The sequence below is a fragment of the Dendropsophus ebraccatus genome, chromosome 4, assembly GCF_027789765.1.
Source record: "Dendropsophus ebraccatus isolate aDenEbr1 chromosome 4, aDenEbr1.pat, whole genome shotgun sequence".
NCBI lineage: Eukaryota > Metazoa > Chordata > Amphibia > Anura > Hylidae > Dendropsophus > Dendropsophus ebraccatus.
Genome location: NC_091457.1, coordinates 136,215,236 through 136,239,712, shown reverse-complemented (window position 1 = coordinate 136,239,712; position 24,477 = coordinate 136,215,236). Strand labels below are relative to the sequence as shown.

At 43.4% G+C, this 24,477-nt stretch overlaps 1 protein-coding gene across 8 annotated transcripts in view; it reads left to right on the top strand.

Moving 5' to 3' along the window:
* Positions 1–24,477, top strand: part of IQSEC1 (IQ motif and Sec7 domain ArfGEF 1) — a 188,439-nt gene that overhangs the window by 99,343 nt on the left and 64,619 nt on the right. For 2 of the 8 annotated variants that reach the window (XM_069967114.1, XM_069967112.1), the window contains exon 1: positions 9,352–9,490. The exons of the other annotated variants lie outside the window; for them this stretch is intronic. In XM_069967114.1, the coding sequence (XP_069823215.1) occupies positions 9,426–9,490 (65 nt within the window). In that variant the 5' untranslated portion in view covers positions 9,352–9,425. Of the gene's footprint in view, positions 1–9,351; positions 9,491–24,477 lie in introns of those variants that run through there. 8 annotated transcript variants of the gene reach the window in all.

Genomic DNA, 24,477 nt, shown 5'->3' with positions numbered 1-24,477 from the left:
GACAGATTACATAGGACCCTGTAGCTCTGTAAACTACTACCCAACACTCCTTGACTTTCCCTGTAGTATCATCTCTAACTAGGGGCACAATACTTCCTCTAAGGCCCGGTGTCAGAAAAGATCATCCCAGACGGTACTGCAGATGATCTTTACTGCTGCTGAATTCCCCGATGCTCATAATGGAGTGTGCGGCCAGAGTCGCATGCTCTATTGGGTGAACTGTGTATTGATAGAGGACGGCACTCTGTGGTAGCGATGGTGCACGTGGTAGGAGTTATCCCAAGTATAGGTGAGAGAGTCAATCCCGGCACACATCAGGTAGGTTTCTGCTATTTTATTGGCATAACAAGTGCAGTATGTACAGGAGTACGCGTTTCGGCTAAGTAGCCTTCCTCAGCTCAAAATACAGTGGTAGCTGGTGGCTTTAAATACACAAAAGACCGCCAAATAACAGGGGGTGGTCCAATGATGACGTCACAATGATGACATATGTAAACAATACAAGCATGGTCAGATGTTGTAATTAAATGCACAAAACGTACATGACATAAGTGAATTAAGTGAGGGAGAGGGTAGGGGTATGGGTAGCAACTGGACAGGTATATAAAGAACACTTGTCGGCAGATCCACAATGTCCCATGTGTACGCTGTGAGCGAGAGCCGCTGGCCGGAGAAGCGCTGGTCCGGCGCATGCGCAGAACAGAGATACGGCCGGCGAGCCTAAGCCGGCAGCTTCACAGTATCTAGAGGAGCGCATCACAGGAATGGTGAGTTCAGTTATAAGGACAGGTCATAATGCCAACAGTAGAGTACAAAAACGATCACTGCATGAATATAGCATGAATATAGCAATCACAAATATGATCATAGATGAAAAAATGTATGTAATGTGGCGCTAGGTAAGAGTGGCAATAATGGGACCTGTGGGAGATGTGCCATGTGTTCAAGGGGGAATATAACCTATATACATATATACAAGGGCATATATACAGTGGCATATTTACAATATAAATGTATAGAGAATCCAAATAGGGAAAACTGAAAGCTAGTCCCGTATGTGGGAGACAGAGGGAGAGGAGGGGGCTGTAGTGGATAGATGGGTAAATGGTAGGTGTAACAGAGCGGTCCACGGGACACGTACCTAGGTCAGCTCCCTGTGTAGCGGGCCAGCCCGAGTGGGGAGGTTATGGGTGGAGGGCAGCCTGAAGAGAGAGAGATATATATATATATATATATACACATGTATGTCGCATTATAACATGAAGCTGGATAATTCATACTCCCTGTTTAAACCTCTTGGTGCGAGTGTTTGCAACGTATGTATCCAGTATGCCTCGCGTTTTTGTAACAATTTTTTTATGTCACCTCCTCTGCTGGATAGGGATACCTTTTCCAAGACCTGAAACCTGAGTTGGGCCACAGTGTGTCCTCTGTCATTGAAATGGTGTGGTAGGGGTAATAGCAAATTGTTACATCGGATGGTGGATTTATGTTTGCTTATCCGATCCCGAACTGATTGTGTGGTCTCGCCTACATATAGTAAGCCGCAGGGGCATTTGATGCAATAGACCACATTTTTAGTGTCACATGTGTGAAAGCCCCTGATTTTATGCAGTACGCTTTCACACATGCAGGGGCTTTCACACATGTGACACTAAAAATGTGGTCTATTGCATCAAATGCCCCTGCGGCTTACTATATGTAGGCGAGACCACACAATCAGTTCGGGATCGGATAAGCAAACATAAATCCACCATCCGATGTAACAATTTGCTATTACCCCTACCACACCATTTCAATGACAGAGGACACACTGTGGCCCAACTCAGGTTTCAGGTCTTGGAAAAGGTATCCCTATCCAGCAGAGGAGGTGACATAAAAAAATTGTTACAAAAACGCGAGGCATACTGGATACATACGTTGCAAACACTCGCACCAAGAGGTTTAAACAGGGAGTATGAATTATCCAGCTTCATGTTATAATGCGACATACATGTGTATATATATATATATATATATCTCTCTCTCTTCAGGCTGCCCTCCACCCATAACCTCCCCACTCGGGCTGGCCCGCTACACAGGGAGCTGACCTAGGTACGTGTCCCGTGGACCGCTCTGTTACACCTACCATTTACCCATCTATCCACTACAGCCCCCTCCTCTCCCTCTGTCTCCCACATACGGGACTAGCTTTCAGTTTTCCCTATTTGGATTCTCTATACATTTATATTGTAAATATGCCACTGTATATATGCCCTTGTATATATGTATATAGGTTATATTCCCCCTTGAACACATGGCACATCTCCCATAGGTCCCATTATTGCCACTCTTACCTAGCGCCACATTACATACATTTTTTCATCTATGATCATATTTGTGATTGCTATATTCATGCTATATTCATGCAGTGATCGTTTTTGTACTCTACTGTTGGCATTATGACCGGTCCTTATAACTGAACTCACCATTCCTGTGATGCGCTCCTCTAGATACTGTGAAGCTGCCGGCTTAGGCTCGCCGGCCGTATCTCTGTTCTGCGCATGCACCGGACCAGCGCTTCTCCGGCCAGCGGCTCTCGCTCACAGCGTACACATGGGACATTGTGGATCTGCCGACAAGTGTTCTTTATATACCTGTCCAGTTGCTACCCATACCCCTACCCTCTCCCTCACTTAATTCACTTATGTCATGTACGTTTTGTGCATTTAATTACAACATCTGACCATGCTTGTATTGTTTACATATGTCATCATTGTGACGTCATCATTGGACCACCCCCTGTTATTTGGCGGTCTTTTGTGTATTTAAAGCCACCAGCTACCACTGTATTTTGAGCTGAGGAAGGCTACTTAGCCGAAACGCGTACTCCTGTACATACTGCACTTGTTATGCCAATAAAATAGCAGAAACCTACCTGATGTGTGCCGGGATTGACTCTCTCACCTATTGGGTGAACTGACAGGGTTTTCTGCGGCCGTTATTCATTGAAAAGTGGCCGCAGAAAACCCTGTCATTTCACACAATAGAGCATGCGACTCTGGGTTTTCTGCGGCCACTTTTCAATGAATAACGGCCGCAGAAAACTGACATGTCAGTTTCTTGCGGCACAGCTAGGGATCGTAGGGATCAGTATTGTGGTCCTCATATTGCAACCCAAACCAGGAGTGGATTGAAAACATAGCTAGGCTATGTTCACACGCTGTTAAAATTTAGTGGATGACCGTCATTTTATGACAAATAATGTCTGGTATTTCATAAAAACAGGCGATTTTTTAAAATATCGGCAATTACTTGCCAGTAAATGACGGCCAATTTCAACAGTGTGTGAACATAGCCTTGCTGTGTTTTCAATCCGCTCCTAGTTTGGTTTGCAATATGAGGACCAAATGAGCAAAAATACTATGTAAAAACAGTTTGCACAACTACAGCCATTGTTATGAAATACGGCCATTGTTTTTACATAGTGTAAACCCAGCCGAAAGGGACGTTACCAAATAAAGTGTAAGGGCGAACGTCACCCCCAGACACAGCCACATTCTGCTACATTCCCATGCACCAAATGTCAAATGAAATAAAATGGCAATTTGTAGGATACAGGATATATTTATGGGCTGTGAATATTTTCCACTTACACAGCCCGGCATGTTTCATAACTGGAAGCACATCACTATCATATGATCTGGAATACTAATATGTTATAATGCCATTTTTTGTGCATATTTTCCATTGAGCTCTAATGGGGCTGGCTCCCGTGACCCGTGGCTGATCCAGCTTCCATGTGATGACAGGTTCCCTTTAAATTGCCTGTGTATTAGGAGAACAAGATTATTACTCCATGGAGAAGAATTATTACATCTATTGTAAACACAATGCTATAAATATAATATTCCTTATAGTGATCCCAATTACTGTATCTCCTATCCGCAGTGGAGTTGTAGCTGTAGAAGCCCCCACAGATGACATGTGATCGCTGCACAGAACTCTGGAACAATTAAGATGTTGATACTCATTATTTTTCTTACTAATTAACTTCTATTTAATTATAACTGAGAACTTCTCTCTGAGGCTTTATAGAGAGTTAAAGAATCATATTCTCCATCCCGCACATATAATCCTAGTACCTGAGAAATATCGTGCGCACAGTAATAATGGTTCATGTTTAGGGTACAGTCCCACATAGCGTGGGCTACAAAATCTACGCCCACATGTTATTGATGTGGTTCTAAAATGTAATAGAAGTTTTATCTACAAAACCATATGGCCATTAAAGGGGTAGTTCACCCATTTTTTTTCTTTCAAGTCAACTGGTGCCAGAAAGTGCCAGAGATTTGTAATTTACTTCTATTAAAGCTGCTGTATGTCCTGCAGGAAGTGGTGTGTTCAGTCCAGTCTTACATGGTTCTCTCTGCTGCCACCACTTTCCAAGACAGGAACGGTCCAGATCAGCGGCAAATCGCCATAGAAAACCTCTCCTGCTCTCCAGACTGGAAAGAATACGCTTCTTCCTGCAGGACATACGGTAGCTGATAAGTACTGGAAGACTTGCAATTTTTTAATAGAAGTAAATTACAAATCTCTGCCACTTTCTGGCACCAGCTTTTTTTTGTGAACAACCCCTTTAACATTCAATGTGAATGTGATTTATGGCTTTATACAGCCCATGGTTTAACATAGAACAATGGCCTTAAGAAAGAGAAATATTTGGGAATAGATTGTTATAGGACCAGGTTCACAATCTGTGAGTTATAGAAAACCTGGCATCACTTACATTTTTCTGCCTATGTATCAGTCAAGGCTGGTGAGATGGAGAGAATCCACCGGGGGCCACCATGATGACTTATGGTTCAGGCAGCATGAAGGTGACAAAAACTTCCCTTTAAAGTGGTACTGGCATCAGAAAGTTATATAGATTTGTAATTTATTTCTATTTAAACATCTGCACTCTTCCAGTATTTATCAGCTGCTGTATGTTCTGCATGAAGTGGTATTTTCAAGCCAAGTCTGACACAGTGCTCTCTGCTGCCACATCTGTCCTTGTCAGGAACTGTCCAGAGCAGGAGAGGTTTTCTATGGGGATTTGCTTCTACTCTGGACAGTTCCTGTTACAGACAGAGGTGGCAGCAGAGAGCACTGTGTCAGACTGGAAGGAAAACTCCATTTCCTGCATACTTACTTATGATTATGTTTAGGCCATACCTCTGGGTTTTATGGGTAAGGTGGGGACTAAGAATGGTCTGGGCCCAGGCCCCTTACCATCCACCATCCACTTGAGCTAGGTTTCCACTCCTTTGGGCAGTCTTATGTATCTCTTTATTTTAAAGATGTTTTTGAAGACCATGAGCTGATGGCCTCTACCCTAATGCTCATATGGTCATTCGGCTTCTGCTAGAAGTCACCAACCCAATAGAAAGAACTCACCGTTTAATTTGTTTCATTGCCAGGGTAAACTTGTTCTTGTCCTGAAAATTTCCCTAGATGATATATAGATCACTTTAGTGAACTAGAATGACAAGTAAAAGCTCCTTCCTCATAATACGCCATTGACGACTTCTCCCTGAGATGTTTCAGCTCGAGCTTTATGGGAAGAAGTTGCTGGCGTCCGGCCAGTGCCCCTTGTTACAGATTGCAGAGCGGTTCTGCTTCCAGTGCATAGGACCTGATTATTTTCCAATGACATTGAAAGTTAGAAGACACACAGGATTGATCTGTTCATCCTTCAAAGCTGCTTATTTGACAAGGATAATATATTATCTGTGATTGTATCACATCCTTTTCATTTTATGCAGACAGTCGGAGCTTTATAATGTGTCGCTGCTATATTTTTCTTTCTTATGTTCCCTTTGGAAAATTTCTCTTTTCGCATTGGATAGACTCCTTATGCATCAAAACCTGTCTAGACTAAAAGTGGCCGTGTTCACATCTGCATCATTCTTTCCGCATCATATATGGAGTGCAAAGAAAATAGCATTGGTGCCAGATGCCTTACAGGCTGAACATGAATGGTGGTGGACGGATCTTGTGGACTTTACTGGGGTGTGACAAGCTTCTTTTATGGTGTCTGATATTCTTCTGTATAATCTATGATTGAACCTCTGATGCAAATGTGAACAGAGCCTTATAACAGATAAGATACTGGTTTATTGTAGTCGTAGTCAGCAGTGGTGTAAAGGCGGCCATACATTTTCAATAACTATTGTTTGAATGTTCCTTCAGCTGACAGTTATGTCTCCCAATGTTCCCATACACATGAATGTTCACCATGGCTGAAAGATCATGTGTTGTCTATGGAGAGAGGAGGGGTAAGCCACAACCAGACAGGTCTGGCATCAGCTTATCCCTCCAACAACAAGTGTGGGGTGGTGAAAATCCAGCATGCCTGACTTTTCTGTCCACCAGCATCATCTGTTAGTAGAGAGTTGGGAGGCCACCATACACCTTAGGGTTGGCTATTCTGGACGATAATTGTTTCATGTAAAAGCTCATGCTGAAAGGCAACAATCAGAATGTTCTATAATTCCAACAATGATAGCGACGTCTGCTGGCCGTCGCTCGGTGTAATAGGAGCGGCACCAGCAGACTGCCACTCTCTTCTATGTCTTCTATGGGCTACCTGGACGATGTAAAGATTGTCCAGTCAGCTCTTCCCACAGTTCCCAGCGACCCCCCCCCCCCCACTCCGAATCCTCCCCGCTTGACGTCTGTGCGTCAAGAAGCAAGCGAGCGCTGATCTGACAGGTCACGCTCGCTTGCTCCTTAATATCAGGCCCTTAGAGAGTTGGGCAAATTTGCCAATTCTGATGGGTTAAGTATAAGGTGTATGAGCATCTTCACTTATATGTCCCCTCCTACTTTGGCCTTGAAAGCTCCTAACTGTAAGCTATAGTATTTCCCCATTGTGCCCTCATAAGGACCTCAAGCCACAGACAAGCCCCCATAAATATGGAAAGAAAAAGTCCCAGCTGCTTCTTTTGGCGCAGGTAGTACCGGACTCTCCCGTCTGCTTACCGAGCCTGTAAAGAATGTTTCTCCCCTTCTGTCTTGAAGTTATGAACAAATTTTATTTTATTTTTTTTCAAAATCTAATGTTGGGTTTGAATTCTTACTGTAAAAATGCTGCGACCGTGTGGGCTTCTTAAATATCTATATTGCATACTTTAGGGGGGCTATCCCAGTAATAAGAGCCCAGCTTGTAAGACGAGGTCCAGTACAAGGCACTGCTCCCTCTGCCGCTCTATCACATGTCCTCGCTCCAGTCATGTGCTCCACTGTGTTCTTCCATAAAACATTTTCTGCCATCCCAGTGCAGCCAATGCAACATGCTTTACTGACCAAGAACAATGTAGTGTGCTCTCGAGGTGCTGTCAGTGTAGCATGCTCTGCTTACTCAATACAACATACTTTCTTTCCAGTTACAATGTGAACCTCCCAGTGCAGCCCATAGCTCACATTCTGCCCTTTCGGTGTATAGTACCTGCTCTCACTTTATTGAAATAGCTATAGGGATTGCAGTCTTATTCGAGCCTGGTGCCTTAGGGGGCCCCACCACCACTGAAGAGGACAATCTACTAGACATGGCATGTGAGGCTTTGCTTTTGCCCTGCATTCATGGTTTTACTTTCCCAATACTTTATGTTCTGCTGCTTTTATAATGTTCTGGCAGCCAGAGAACTGGTCATAAGCTCCTCGCCCAGTCTTACTGTACTTTCTGCTTCTCTCTTCTCATGTTCCGCTTTTCTGGGACAGTGTCTTCTCTGTTCTTACTGTGCCCAGCATGGCTTGTTCCTGAATTTATTGTTCTTCTATGACCATATTGTGTATTTCATACTAAGAGGATATTTCAGTGGTATCTTCTGACTTTATCATAAGGCTGATGTTGGTAGGCAGGATATTGGTGAAGAAATGGAGGCTTGTTTTTGGCCAGTTTCGCGATCACAAATTTGGGAACTAGAGATGGGCAACTCAAGCATGTGTGAGTCCGATCGTTCAGCATGAAGAAGTTGGATCCTAGGGACTCCCGAAAAACATGGATATAGCCATAGGCCGCCCTAGGCTGTATCCATGTTTTGCCAGACTCCTTAGAGATGCATCCAACGATCAGACTCAAGCATGATCGATTTGCATCTTTAGTGGGAATTCAATTGTGTCGTAATTATATTGAGGTTTTATAATTGCATCACATCTGTTTTCAATAGTAAGTAATGGAGGAATCCCATTGCATTACTGAAAATTGCAATGCAACTTGATTCTATGTTTTCATGCTAAGGCGGGGTCACACATTTGCAGTTTTCTTTGTTAACATAATAGTTTGCTATGTGATCAGCAGTACCGGGCTTAATCAGATTGTTTATGACAAGAAAAACAGCTGAGATAAAGCCCGGTAATGGTGATCACACAGGAAAGCCCTGACAGTCAAGTTGGACATAACTGCAGAGACCATCAGGGCTCTAATTATGTAAACAAAGAACATGGGCAAACCCCCCATTTATTCACCAGTAGCCATGCAATGTTATTGGGATTACTGGCAACTTCCAGTGGCTCTAGGTGACAAAATGGGGTTGTGTTTCGGACGCCTTCAGAACGTATAGTGAATGCACAATGTGGACAAAATGCAATTCATGTGTTTCCACCATGAGTCTAGTTTCACATTATGTAAAAACAACGGCTGTATTTCATAACAACGGCCGCCGTCATTTCTGAAACAACGACACTGTTATGAAACGACGGACGTTATTATGAAATACGGCCGTAACCTAGCCTGGGTTTGCAAATCACCCTGGAACTCGGACCAATGCAGTTATTAACCTGGCTGCAGCTTTAAAAATTGTTTTTATAGGTGATGGTGTCTCGACTTCCATTGCAGCCACTTTTTTTTGTCCACAATAGGAGACACAAGTCATAGTACACATGACACAAGTATAAAAAATGTGCTTAAAAGGCACATAAAAAAAAAAATTGGAAACGTGTTTAAAAAAAAAAAAGAACATAATTGTAAATATATTTATTCGTGTGTTTTATTTAATGCGTTTTCTGACAAAATTTTTAATAGAATTACACGTGCTCCTCGTATATTAAATTTATACGTCCCAAAAAGTGATGGGTAACAGTAGTTGATTGATCATCCCTTCCTGACAGTATACTCTGCTCTGTACTGTTTAGCAGTTTCCTGTTCCCTGGCTAGGAAAACACAAGCCAAGCAATGGGCAGCAAATGAGAGCAGTTTAATCCTGTGTTCCTCCTCCCCCTCTCCCCCCTATCCCGGCTTTCCAGCCATCCCCCCATCCTCCCCTGGACTGGAAGGGTGGACCTCTGTGCTGATTCTTCCGGATCACTGCAGTAGCAGCAAGGAGAGGGTCAGGGGGGACACAGGATGTTGGGGTCCCAGCTGGGGTGATGTGACACTGTCACCTTGTACTGTCCCTGCCATGTGGTGTCTGCAGTGTAACTCCGAGAGGACCCAGTCTCTGCTGGAGCTTGAACTGGACAGCTGGTAATACAGTATATTTATATACAGACACAAATAGCCTGCAACATTGTATATACAGGACTCCGCACCAGACCTCACGGGGCCCATACCCTATATAACTCTACAGGCGTGTGTCATAGATCACCGCTACATCACTTATACAAACCTCATCACACAAAGAACACAAAACACACACTGCAAAAAGGAACATAAAACTATCTACACGATTCACAGCCGCTTTCTACTTGTGCTTGAAATGTGTTGTTATTGATATAATGTATGTGTTACATGTAGAGACTATAAACTGTGCCCATGTGTGTATGTGTTATGTTATCTATACAGCTGTAGCAAAGCTGAGCCTGTCCATTAATCTCTTTGCCGCTAACGTAATTGCAGTCCTATGTAAAAACAGACAACTCATTATTTTACAGCTGTGACAAACTCGGCTCAGCTACAGTCAACACAGATCTGCTACATCCATGTATCGTGTGCATAAGTCTGAAGCCATCATTGTGCATTGTACATACCAATCATAATAATTTGTTGTAGACATAGATTAGTATGGACCTAATGTTCTGTCTGGATTACTGTGAGTATATACCGCCTACTGTCAGTACATGTCCCTGTCTGTATATATCCTACTGTCAGTATATGTCCCTGTCTGTATATATCCTACTGTCAGTATATGTCCCTGTCTGTATATGTCCTACTGTCAGTATATGTCCCTGTCTATATATGTCCTACTGTCAGTACATGTCCCTGTCTGTATATGTCCTACTATCAGTATATGTCCCTGTCTGTATATGTCCTATTGTCAGTATATGTCCCTGTCTGTATATGTCCTACTGTCAGTATATGTCCCTGTCTGTATATGTCCTACTGTCAGTATATGTCCCTGTCTGTATATGTCCTACTGTCAGTATATGTCCCTGTCTGTATATATCCTACTGTCAGTATATGTCCTGCTGTTAGTATATGTCCTGCTGTCAGTATATGTCCTGCTGTTAGTATATGTCCCTGTCTGTATATGTCCCACTGTCAGTATATGTCCTGCTGTTAGTATATGTCTTTCTGTCAGTCTATGTCCCTGTCTGTACCATACATTCATTCCGGGATAGAAATGTATGCGGCTGTTGAATGGTTAAACTGAATGAAGTCATAAGGCTGCACTTACAGATGAAAATTATGCCTCGAGTTTCCGTAAAACAGTTCCAGATATTTCAGATATGGAGAATTTACTGTAAGACGTGACCAAAATATGCAGAGAATGACAAACTTAAAGTGCGCTGATCCCCAGAGAGCGCGGCTGGATAGTTTGTGAACCTAATGTTAGTCTTATGTACAATTAAAATTCCCCTGCTATACATGGCAGGGCGGTCTGTCTGATGGAGTCCATGCATGGACTGTACATGGAGAACTGAAAGTGGCACAAAATGCTTGTATGGATACTTTCTCATTCCTAATAGATGTTGTATTGTTTCTCATTGAAGAGATCCAGGCAAAGTTTAATGGGGAAAAAGTATATGTATGAATTCTCCTTGAGAAGTAAGAAAACTGTCTCTCTAGTGCCACCTATATGTAGCCACCCTGCAAGTCCATGCCCAACCCATTAATGGAGCTTTGAAACATGACTAAAGGGTATTAGCCAAACCCAACACCTACCTGGAGACTGTTCTCTTCTTCTTTCCCTGAAGTAGTGTTAAGCAAACCTTTCAAAAGTTCTGGTTCGGCAACATTCGCTGAACCCATACGCTCGCCATTTGACTCCCGGCAGCTGGAAAAGTTGGATGCAGTCCTCGGGCTGCCAGGAAAACATATTTTCCAGGACTTACTAGGGTGGCACCCAGACCCTGGGAGTCAAATGCCAAGCGTATGGGTTCAGACAAACGTTGCTGAACCAAAACTTCATTGGCTGCTAGAATGATGGCTGCGATGCCTAGTCAGGTTTCTTTATATTGACTTAGTGCTGGAACGTGAAACCCACGGCTCTCCAGCTGTTACAAAGCTACGATTCCTATCATACCCGGACAGTTTTAGAACAACTAAAGGACCACAGGTTCCCTATCCCTGACTTATCACCTATAGGTGGCACTAGAGAAACTTTTCTTTTTTTTTTTCCATTTGTATACATTTGTCACAGAGAAAGGATAGAGGATAGGTCATCAACTCTCCGACAGGATCGGTCTTCCCAAGTGTTGGCATCAGTGATGTATCTGGATATGTATGGCAAATTGGCTTCAGTATTATAGGAAGAGGCATACAGGGGTATTCATGGGGAACTTGCCCTGGGTTCTGGTTGCCATTGGGGAGGCACTAACTAGTCACCCTCCCCAAGTGAATCTTCTCCCATGGTGGAAGTCCTAGACGGCTGTATTCAGTTTATAAGATGTTTTCTAATACTTTAGACTGTTTGGTTGGATGTCTGGAGGGATTAGTAATCTAATACCAGTCTGGGCTTATCGTCACTGCCTCAGTAAATCACCTCCATAATCAGCTTTATTTCATATAAGTTTGTGAGTTTTCAGTATTAATTTAATTTTCCCATTTTTTTTTGCTTTTGTGCTGGACGATATTTTACATAACAATGTTGAAAAAAAAATTTGGATTGATTTTCCTTTTACATGTATTTTAATGTTGACTTGTGTGATAAGGGTCAGATTTGTATCTGGGACCTTCATCGAAACAAAAGGGCACCAGTTCTTGTTTTCACTGAAACCAGTGTCTTCTCAAGATCGAGAGCCCCCAGCCCAGACCTGAGGTCGTCAGAAAGCCGAAATAGCAGAACAGTTAACATAACTCCCATAGAGCTTAATGGTAGTTGCGTAAATTCTACACTGTTTCCATAATGTGGGAGCAATGGAAACAGCAGAGCTAGCAGTACTACACTGTTAGTACAAGCCCCAATAATGTCAATAGGAGTTATAAAAACTGCATAAAACAGCTGTTTTTGGCTTCCTGACCACCTCTCACGGTTGCAAACAAACCGGGGGGGCCAGAAGGGTCTCGGTCTTCAGTTAGATGCCGATTCCATCCTAACCCGAACGATCGGCATTTGATTAGCGGTGGCTGCTGAAGTTGGATAAAGCTCTAAGGTTGTCTGGAAAACATGGATATAGCCAATGACTATATCCATGTTTTCCACATAGCCTTAGGGCTTTATCCAACTTCAGCAGCCGCCGCTAATCAAATGCCGAAAGTTCGGGTTCGGATGGACTCGAGCATGCTCCAGGTTCGCTCATCTCTAGACATAGACTGTAGTATTTCAAGGTGAAGACATGCTGGGGAGCAAACCCACATTAGGTGTCACTAGAGGGATGTGTTTTTTCATCCTGGAGGAGAGCTCATTTACATATTTTTTTTTCCCAGGGAGCAATTCTTCCTTGCCTATAAGACTTCACATGCCAGCCTGGTGGTCTCCAATTATTTCCCCCAAGACCTGGATAAATGGGTGCACGATATTTGTATAGACGCCTTTAACTCCTAGATGAAGGATACAATCATAGGAAAAGTATATATGACATGTCTGAGGACAAGCATATATACACAGACACCTATGATGCTGCTTATCTGGGTAAATAGTAGTAGGGCACGACAGGTTAAAATTCCACTAAAAGCAAATCTTGGGAAATGGTCTACCATTCTCCATAGACTTTAGAGAAATTCACCGGAAAGTTCTTTTGTTTTAGAAAGAACTGAAGGATAATACAGCAAGGGACTTTGTGTTCTCATGACCGAGTTTTTCTTTAAAAAGTAGTGAAAAAGTTCTAAAAGCAACAAGATGTCCAAGTCTGCCCTGTTTAATAACATGACATCAGAGCAGTACAGGGATACCGCTGAGCCCACTTAACTCCTTCATATCCTAACATGGACAAGAACAGCCCTGCTCACACGTATAGACAGGATGGACTATTGTGAATAGCAGGAGGCACAGCATACTGCCCCTATGGAGAGTCATTGGCTCTGTCAGTAGTTTACAATGATTGAATGAGAGGCGCTGTACTGTACATTGTTGTTGAAAATGGCAAGATGTGAAGTCCTACCACACTAGTCTCTATATGAATAGAGATGAGCACAACTGGCACATGCTCGAGTCCAATGGCATTGGATTACCAGTGGCTGAAGAAGGTGGATAAAGCCCTAGGGAGTCCTGGAAAACATGGATCCCCAAGCGTGCTATTTGACGAAGCAATTTTTTTAAAGACTAACGATAAACGATCGCAAACGGGATTGTTTATTGTTAACCTGAAATCGTTCACCATATAACACAGAATGATGGTCGTTAGTTACAATCGATACTATTATCGTTATTGCGATCGTTACTATGATCGTTTATACCTTCTGATACCAGGAAAACAATGGACAATGTGCAATTACACTGAACGATTAGTGAACAAATGCGGAACTCGAGTAAACGAATGTGGAATTACAGCGAACGATTAACGATGATTTTAGGTTCAGATCTAAATCAACGATTAACGACACACAGACGATTTTTCAATTGTTGCCTGCAATTACACCGGACAATTATCGTTTAAATTCGAACGATATAACGATTTTCCGCATAATAATCGTCCAGTGAAATACGGCCCTTAGTGCATGGTCGCAGGGATCCAACTGCTTCTCAAGAACAGGGTTTTGAATCTGCCATTGAAAAACAGTGGCAATCATGTGTATGAGAGAGAGATGGGCTGACCATGTAAACTACAGACATCTTGTCCTCCAGGGCAAAAGACACTTCATATCCACTCTCCAACCCTAAATTTGACCCCAAAATTGCTTAACAAGGATCTTAAAAGCAGGCGGCATTTTCGCCATCTGTAATGGCTGTCGGGCAGATAAGGATACCTTTAAGACCTCTAGATAAGCCGCTCACCTTCCGTTACTGCTTTACAAGTTACCGTATAGGATGGACCAGGTCAGGTGGCATGTAATGTAGGGACTTGTCCTGAAAGTCCTCCTGGCCCACCATTCTGACAGGTCTTATTGCAAAGTCTTTCTCCTTTCTTGATGTAATCGTCTCAGTCTCTGTAAACATTTCCTTAAAGTTTCTTGCCAGTAATAGCAGCCCCTGACTCCATTTACTGCGTGCCAAGGGATCTTGCCAGCAAGCTGAACCTTTTGAAGGATCTCAGCTTCCTGAAGATATGCTGAGGGACTGTGAGAGGAGAACGGGTGGCAATGGATGGGCTATGGTTGCTGTGGTAATTCTGTGGTTTTTTTCTGGAGCTTTTACAATAAGTCTAATTGTGTCATGTAATCAGTATTCTCTATGGAGGGAAACGCTTCCACTATCAGCACTTGGGCCCTCGGGATTTTGGGACATTACACAGGCCAATATGTATGCTATACAAATAACTTGAATTGCAGAACATGGGGTCTATGTACTTAAAGAAGTACACTCCGTCAAAAATGTTTTCTTTCAAATCAACTGGTGTCAGAAAAATTTGTAAATTACTTTTACTTTAAAAAAAAATCTGAAGTCTTACAGTACTTATCAGCTGCTGTATGCCCTGTAGGAAGTTGCATTATTCTTTCCAGTCTTACACAGTGCTCTCTGCTGCCACCTCTGTCCGTGTCAGGATTTTTCCAAAGCAGTAGTAACTCCTCATAGAAAATCTCACCTGCTGTGGACAGTTCCTGACACAGACAGAGGTGGCAGCAGAGAGCACTGAGTCAGACTGGAAAGAATACACCACTTCCTGCAGGACTTACAGCAGCTGACAAGTACTGGAAGACTTCCAAATCTGTATAAATGTCTAACACTAGTACTCTTACAATTTTTTGTACCCCTTTATAAAAATAGATGGAGTTAGATTGCAAGGAAACATATTACTGATTTCTCTCTAAACTTGAACGCTTGGCCTGGCTAAGCGAGTATGGATGTGTCAATGGGAGAAGAGGGTGGACTACCTACACCTGAGATGGATGACAGCTGTGTTGGTATCAGAAGGTTGGGTTTTCTTTTATGTGTATGGACAAATTAAATGACCATTGTTATTATGAAAAAAGATGGTCTCAATGTCCCATAGACAGAGAGTGGGGAGAGAAGCACTCACCCACACGCTTCTCTCTCTGCTAGTACTATCACTCAGTTGGCATCTGGACACTGAGAACCCGACTGATTAAATATTATGACAAGTCTCTTAGACTATAGCCAGGTACTACTAAAGTTGTTATGTCTGGTTACGTCTCGTTTCATTCCTTCTCGTAATGGATATTGTGTAAAGTAGTTATTCTCATTCGGTTCAGAGTGTTAGAATGTAAACCAACTCGTCTAACGAGAATAAAGTTCGGCATCACATTTATTTTGACTTGCCGCAAAAAAAGAAGAACATAGCAATGCGGAAGAGTTGGATTTCCACATTCTAATTCCATATACCGCAACACAGGTACCCACAAGTATGCAGAAGGAGGTGGTATACCATATTTTAAAGACTGGGACTGCAGCTGAAATAGACGGTTTAGCATGGAGGGCAAGATCTACAGAGTCACTCTATATTATAATTGTCTATGGGGGAGATTTATCAAACATGGTGTAAAGTGAAACTGGCTCAGTTGCCCCTAGCAACCAATCAGATTCCACTTTTCATTCCTCACTGACTCTTTGGAAAATAAAAGGTGGCATCTGATTGGTTACTAGGGGCAACTGAGCCAGTTTCACTTTACACCATGTTTGATAAATCTCCCCTTATGTCTATATTCCCAGAGGAGTAGCTAGCTTCACATTATAGGGGTACTCCAGAAAAAAATGATTTTCTTTATAATTAACTGGTTTAAGAAATTTATATAGATTTGTAATTTACTTATATTTAAAAAATCTCCAGTCTCCCAATACTTATCAGCTGCTGTTTGTCCTGCAGGAAGTGGTGTATTCTTTCTATTCTGACACAGTGCTCTATGCTGCCACCTCTTTCCATGTCAGGAACTGTCCAGAGCAGGAGAGGTTTTCTATGGGGATTTGCTACTGCTCTGGACAGTTCCTGTCAGGGACAGAGGTGGCAGCAGAGAGCAATGTGTCAGACTGAAAGAATACACCACTTCCTGCAGGATATACAGCAGCTGATAAGTACTGGAAGGTTTCAGATTTTTAAATAGAAGTAAATTACAAATCTGTATAACTTTCGAAAGAAAACAAGTTTTTTAATGTTTTTAGCCCTCTGCTGATCTATATTCGGAGAGATCCCAAAGCAAACTGTAGCCCCTATGGGAAACCGCAACATATCCCACTCTATGCAGGCTTCTTATTTTATCAATTACTCTGAAAGAAAGAAACACGGACATCTGGGGCCATAGTCTTCAAGATATTATAACTACATAATCCCTACACCCTCATTCAGACATCTTCATGGTTTGTCGCCAATTAATAAATAATTTGCATTAAAGATAACAAACAACTGTCATGTGACACCCCCCCCCCCCCCATGAGACCATAAATAAAATATAGCGCTCTTTCAATTACATTAAAACCTATTACTTATTTAGTCTCTGCTGTGAAAACACTTCACATATAACTACAATAAACGAATGTCTAATGGCTGTTTAAGCTTTGCCGGATGATGTCATCGGCAGTTATGTAATGATGTCATCTTTTTAGTATTGAATAGAATGCAGACGTTCTCCGACGCTGTATAATTTATGCTAGTAAAAATAAATAGCCCTTGTAAATGTTAGGAAAAAAATCTACTAGGTACTATAGGTACTATAAAATAATAATTTAAAAAAACTGTGTAATAGTATACAATTTTCTGATCAGAATACCGTTTTATTTACTAGGTACTATAGGTACTATAAAATAATAATTAAAAAAAACTGTAATAGTATACAATTTTCTGATCAGAATACCGTTCCAGGTTGCAGGATTCAAATGCCAAGCGTTCAGGTTCACGCAAACCAGTGTTGGACTGGGGCCCACTAGAGGAAATGATCCTGGGAGCCCATTAATACTGCAGGTGTTGCACTAATACTGCAGGTTTTGAGCTGGGGGCCCACCGTAGGATTCTCCGGTCGTTCGGTGGGCCAGTCCGACCCTGGCGCAAACCCAAACTTACTGTATGTTCGCTCATCTCTATCCACCACCATGCTGTTAAGGTAACGTTTTTATATCTGTGTAGGTATACGGAGATCTGGCCATGTCACCCGCTGACATCTCATCATCTTGAAGAATAATTGCTTGGGAGACTCCAGTTTTGCTGGAATTATCCTTGAAAGGGGTACTCCAGCGGGGGGGCACTTTTTGGCTGGAACCAGCGGTGGGTCCCGCATCGCGGCGGTTCCCGTCCGCTTCCGGGTGTCTGACGCGGGCCCGAGACGTGACGTGAAGGAGGCGGGACCGTTTCAAGTCCGCTCAGATCCCGCCTCCTTCACTGAGTGGCTGAGCGGACTTAAAACGGATCCCGCCTCCTTCACTGATTGGCTGAGCGGACCTGAGACGTCACGTCTCGGGCCCGCGTCACACACCAGGAAGCGGGAACCGAAGCGCCGCGATGCGGGTCCTGCCGGTTCCAGCCAAAAAGTGCCCCCCCCCCGCTGGAGTACCCCTTTAAATAGCAGATTATTCCTGGCCATGATGACATGAATACAATGTAATACCCTAAGTGGTGTTAGAAGAGGAACATGGCACTGGACTTATGAGTAAAACATCCTGGGTGTTTCTCCTACACAGTTCCCTTTCTGAAACCTAAGTTTCTTTTCTTAAACCGAGTTTGTTACCCAGAAGTGAATGAGGTAGGTGGCAGCCTATAAAACACTATAGAAGCTGTGTCAGGGCCGGGGCCGGGCAAGGCAGCCAGACGTTTCCAAATTTTTGGTAAGAACTGAACATTCAGTGTGTGCAGCCAGCGATCTGTTATATATAGCATATAAAAGTGTCCACTGATCATTGCCATGAGTCAGGCGGCAGCGCTCCAGGTATATCACGCAGTAAATAGATTTTTAGGTTTATTTTGGTGGAAAATGTGAAACACGGGCTTAGTCAGGGCTTGTGTAATGTGCAACAGCTGTGGCGTAAGGACCTCATTACTATATGTTCTCATTACACACAACTTGCTGACTAGTGGATTGCCTATTGCAGTGCTGGGAAATCAGTGTGATCCTGATGATCGGGGCGGATTTGTAGAAGACATTTCTACTGACTTTCAATAGTGGATTAAACTTCTAGTAGTTATCAGCTGCTGTATATCCTACAGGAAGTGGTGTATTCTTTCCAGTCTGACACAGTGCTCTCTGCCGCCACCTCTGTTTTTGTCAGGATCTGTCCAGAGCAGGAGTGGTTTGCTCATGCCCTGAACAGTTCCTGAAATGGACAGAGGTGGCAGCACAGAGCACTGTGTCAGTATGAAAAGAATAAACGGACATGGAGAGAAAGGAGCTGCTGCACATCACACCTATGGTTGACACCAATGCCTCTCGGCCACACCTAAAAACCAACGCCAGGATGTTGGTATATAATTTGATCAAACCATATTGCCTCATGTACCACGTGCAGGTCCCCTGGTTCACATGAGTCCCTACACCAACTCCACACTGTGAGTCAGCGACCGCTAACCCCTCAAAGCGAGCGCAAGCAGGGAAGGGAGGCCATAGAATGGTCCTGCAACACCAATGTCCAGGACCAAACCCCAAGGGCCCCCAAACCCAGCAGGTGCCACCGGTGGAGAAAGCGGCCACCAAGCAACACAAATGTGAACAAGGTCTTAATACTCACCATTGCTCCTGCAGGTACAATGGGAAGAATAAGAGGTACTTGCCATGTGTGCACAGGTGCTTCCTGCTAATTGGGGTCTCATGGGGGTCACATCACTTCATGCAGGACATACAGCAGCTAATAAGTACTGGGAGACTTCAGTTTTTTTGTGTGTTTTTTTATTTATTTATTTATTTATTTTTTTTAAATAGAAGTAATTTACAAATCTGTATAAGTTTCTGATGCCAGTTTATACTAAACATTGTAAAAACCCCTTTTTAACATGCACATTAGCTAAGCCTAGTGTATGGAGAAATACAGTATATAGTCGTGGGTATTACTGTATAGGATGAAGAAATTGCAGCCACATCTCTCCTCTAGAGCAGTGATTTTGAACCAGTGTGCCGCGACACATGGTCGGGTGTGCCGCGGGGAAAGTTCCCCAGACTATGGTGCCCCTGTGTTTTGTTCCCCGGCAATGCGCAGCGATCAGTGGCGGATTATAATGTGGGCGGTTGCGTGGTGCGCTGCGGCGGGCCGTGATGCACGCATCCAATCAACGTGTGCGCTACGGCCTGTTGCAGCGCACCACACTCAGAGTCTCCGCTGATTGGAGGAGCACGCCCGGGCCCTACAGGCGGCCAGTAGGTGAGGCGGACAGCAGCGGCGACCATCTCAGAGGAAGTGAGGAGGAAGGGGGGGAGAGAAACCTGGGGATGGGGGAGAGAAACAGCGGAGAGAAGCAGAGGGGAGAGAAGTTTGGTGGAGAGAAGCAGGAGGGAGAGAAGTATGGTGGAGAGAAGCACAGGAAAGAAGCATGGGGGGAGAGAAGCAGGGGGGAGAAGTATGGTGGAGAGAAGCACAGGAGAGAAGCATGGGGGAGAGAAGCACAGGAGAGAAGCACGGGAGAGAGAAGCACAGGAGAGAAGCAGAGGGGAGAAGTATGGTGGAGAGAAGCATGGGGGAGAGAAGCACAGGAAAGAAGCAAGGAGGAGAAGTATGGTGGAGAGAAGCAGGGGGAGAAGTATGGTGGAGAGAAGCACGTGGGAGAGAAGCACAGGAGAGAAGCAAGGGGGAGAAGTATGGTGGAGAGAAGCACAGGAGAGAAGCATGGGGGAGAAGTATGGTGGAGAGAAGCAGGGGGGAGAAGTATGGTGGAGAGAAGCACAGGAGAGAAGCATGGGGGAGAGAAGTACAGGAGAGAAGCAGGGGGGAGAAGTATGATGGAGAGAAGCATGGGAGAGAGAAGTACAGGAGAGAAGCAGGGGAGAGAAGCACAGGAGAGAAGCAGGGGGGAGAAGTATGGTGGAGAGGAGCACAGGAGAGAAGCATGGGGGAGAAGCACAGGAGAGAAGCATGGGGGAGAAGTATGGTGGAGAGAAGCACAGGAGAGAAGCATGGGGGAGAGAAGCACAGGAGAGAAGCAGGGGGGAGAAGTATGGTGGAGAGAAGCACAGGAGAGAAGCACAGGAAAGAAGCAGGGGGGAGAAGTATGGTGGAGAGAAGCACAGGAGAGAAGCATGGGGGAGAGAAACAGGGGGGAAAAGTAGGGTGGAGAGAAGCACAGGGGAGAAGCATGGGGGAGAGAAGCACAGGAGAGAACCATGGGGGAGTGAAGCACAGGAAAGAAGCATGGTGGAAAGAAGCACAGGAGAGAAGCAGGGGGGAGAAGTATGGTGGAGAGAAGCACAGGAGAGAAGCAGGGGGGAGAAGTATGGTGGAGAGAAGCAGAGGAGAGAAGTAGGGAGGAGAAGTATGGTGGAGAGAAGCACAGGGGGGAGAAGAAAAAAGGCCCACTTACATAAATACATTTAGAATCTATATTATTAACTATATGTATAATATGTACTGTTTTAGTGTCATTTTGTGCCATTTTGGTTGGTGGTGTGCCCCGGGATTTATTAAGTATAAAAAGTGTGCCGCGGCTCAAAAAAGGTTGAAAATCACTGCTCTAGAGGACCTAGTTGCCCTTATGCCCCATAACAGGGCATCTGCACTTGTCACTGATATGTCATAGGTGGGGGCCCCATTATAGGTTTTAGTTCAGGGCCCCAAGTCATGCCTCTGGACTATTGTCTGATGGTGACTACTAAAGCTGGTCATATATATAAGAAAGCTGACGGCTGTCTGTACCAGTCTGCCCATATACTGTCCATGCACGCTCAGCTTGGCTAAGCTTGAATGTATTCTGAATAGGGAGAGGGTAGAAAACCGCTGTCAGACGCCTCTGATATCAGCTTATTTGCCAGAGAACAAAAGGATCAGGCAGTCAAAATCTAACATGTCTGATCATTATCTCTCCTAAAATCAGGGATGGGTTATACATTAGATGAGCATCCAGTCCCGTCATAATTGGTGGCTTCGGGCACCACATATTTCTTGTTTTTATAGTCGGCTTAAATTCCCAATGACGGCCGTGGGGGATGGATGAGGGGACCACTGACTGTTCAGTCCTACACACAGTGAAGACTCTCTGCGACAAAGTCCGTACAGATGTTTTCCATAAACCAGAGCTTTAGAAATAACTATAGAGCCAAAAAAAAAATTCTTATAGATCCGTAAAAATGGATTTTTCCTTTAAAGATTATAAATATCCATATCGCCCCACTGAACCTCCTCGTCTTCCCTGGATTTTTGTCCAAGTGAGAACGGCTGCCAGAAACCATGATGTAATGCAGAGCTCTCTCCAAAGAATCCAGTAAAATCACCCCACATCTGTGTTTCACATTACCAAGAATCCCTTAAAATGGAAAATGTCCCCAGATTACGGCGGTCTCCTGGCGACATTTCTCCAGCTCCCACCACGTTGAGCTCGCCTTGAACCGGCTCCGTCCCTGTGCAGCTGTTCTCACAAGATTATCATAATTAAAAGGAGCTTACGGGTCATTGACATTTATTCAACAAGTTTTTGCGCTCTTGACCGTCATAGACCAAACGGAGTGCACATGTGAGGTCCTGCTGAATAATGCCACTTATACCGGTATAAATAAACCAGTGCCAGTTGTTACTGGTTCAGTCTATTCCGAGCAGCTGGCAGCCATAAAAGGATTCTATGGCTATAGCTAAAATGGGCTTTTAGTGCTTAAAAGGGTTATTCAGCCAAAATCTTTTTCTTTCAAATCAACTGGTTTCGGAAAGTTATATAGAGTTGTAATTTACTTTCATTTAAAAATCTCAAATCTTCCCATACTTATCAGCTGCTGTATGTCCTGAAGGAAATGTTGTTTTCTTTTCAGTCTGACACTCTCTGCTCTCTGCTGCCAACTCTGTCTGAGACAGGAACTGTCCAAAGCAGCATCAAATTCCCATATAAAACCTCTCGGGCTCTGGACAGTTCCTGTCTCGGACAGAGATGTCAGCAGAGAGCACTGTGTCTGACTGAAAAGAAAACATAACTTCCTGCAGGACATACAGCAGCTGGTAAGTATGGGATATCTTTAAATAGAAGTATATGACGAATCTATATAAAATTTCTGTCACCAGTTTTTTTTAAAGAAAAAGAAGAGTATTTCCATTATATCCTCATAGCAGTGCTCTGAACCTTGAGGTCCTCCATTCATTGCCGAACTACGGCTCCCAGCCTGAGGCTAAATAACCAAGGCCCACCATTCATAATAGGAGATGGTTACAGCCCCCCCCCCCTTGCTGCACAGTGACCTCTGAGCATGCCCACACCACTCTCCCATAGAAGCTAATCAGTCATCTGTAGACTATAGCTTTATATTAAGCAAACATTCCCAATGATTATCCATTGTAAACATGAACCATAAGCGAGAATCCACTTATTGATGGAATGTTTTATTATAGTGTAAAAAACTGCTTGTCAGTGCTATATCCCCTTATGTAAACAGGCAGCTACTAGTCAATAGCAGAGCCGACTGGAGGGAAGAGACCAGAGACTAGAGAGCTAAAGAGCAATTGAATGTATTGAAAAACCTTGGGTTTTTTTATGTTAAAAATTTGTTATATTGTCAATTGATGCTGAATTTTTTTCAAGTTTTTCTTATAATATTCCTGTTCCATTCATATGAGTGAGGTTGCTTTTGCAGCTGCTCATTGACCTCATTCAGATGATGAGAATAGTGATGGCAATTTCTGAAAACATTGGAAGAGGATAGAACATATATATATATATATATATATATATATATATATATATATATATATATATACACACACAACCCCCCATAAGGCTGTATCACTGTATACTATTCTGTTTTTTTTTCTTTTGTACTTTTATGGGTTCTTTTCGCTTTTATGACTAAGAAGCCCCCTGTCATACTGGAATGTCACATGGAGTTTTCCTCTAAACATCTCACCATCTGCCAAAAATATTTTGTGCTGCCCCTGGTTGAGCCTGTCAGTGCTTGTAGTGATGTCAGCATGGGACAGGTCTGGATTTATCACCAGTTACATAGCTGTGCGAGGCGGCCGGCCATTTCAGCTCCTGCATGCGGCTGGATGACACTAATGGCTCTCAGCATCTACTCACCAAGGGCAAGTCATGTTTTCTCTTATAAACCTTATACCTTCTAAGGATTTGCAGATTTCTGTTTGCCGGGTCTGGTGCATGACATTTAGAAGATGTCCTTATAATAATTAATAGGGGTGACTTGGGGACAGGGGTCCCAGATTGGACATGAACTAGTGGTGGCTCCCCCTGCTGTGTGTGGACCCACTTCACTACTTAGGTTGCACGACATTTAGAGGTGTCAAAGATGTATCCAGCTGCACCATGCCCAGATTCTCTTAGTTATTTCTATATACTATCTCTATTATTACCCGACCCTGGATCATCAGGTTTTAGATTTATTTAGTTCTGACGAATGGAAAGATTCTCTGTCAGATTGTAGACTGAAATAGAAAACTATGAGCGTGTATCTACTTTTATTAACCAACATGAACTTTTAAGCATTTGTTACAAAGTGTAAAGCATCGGTGCAACATTGCATGAAGGCGCCAATGAGTGTAAAGTCCTGGGGGGCGTTTTCACAATGTATCAGGAGTCGGTATGGGGGTGTTATATTGTTTTGGAGGAGGATGCGGATGTTATTGAATTATAAGGTGGCTTTTTTGGATCACAAAAGTGTACTTTAGATTAGTTTTAGGTTTTTATTATATTTTTGTACAAAAAAAGCAAAAATAACTTAAAACAATAAAATGTAAGGCTGGATTCACACTGTGTTTTTAACATGTGTGATTGGAAATGTCCCAACATACATGATATGAAGGTCCCTTCGTCAGGTTGGTAATACGGCACCGGTATCAGTACTATATTAGCCTATAGGTCAGAGAAGGGGAACCTACAGCCCTCAAGCTGCTGCAAAAC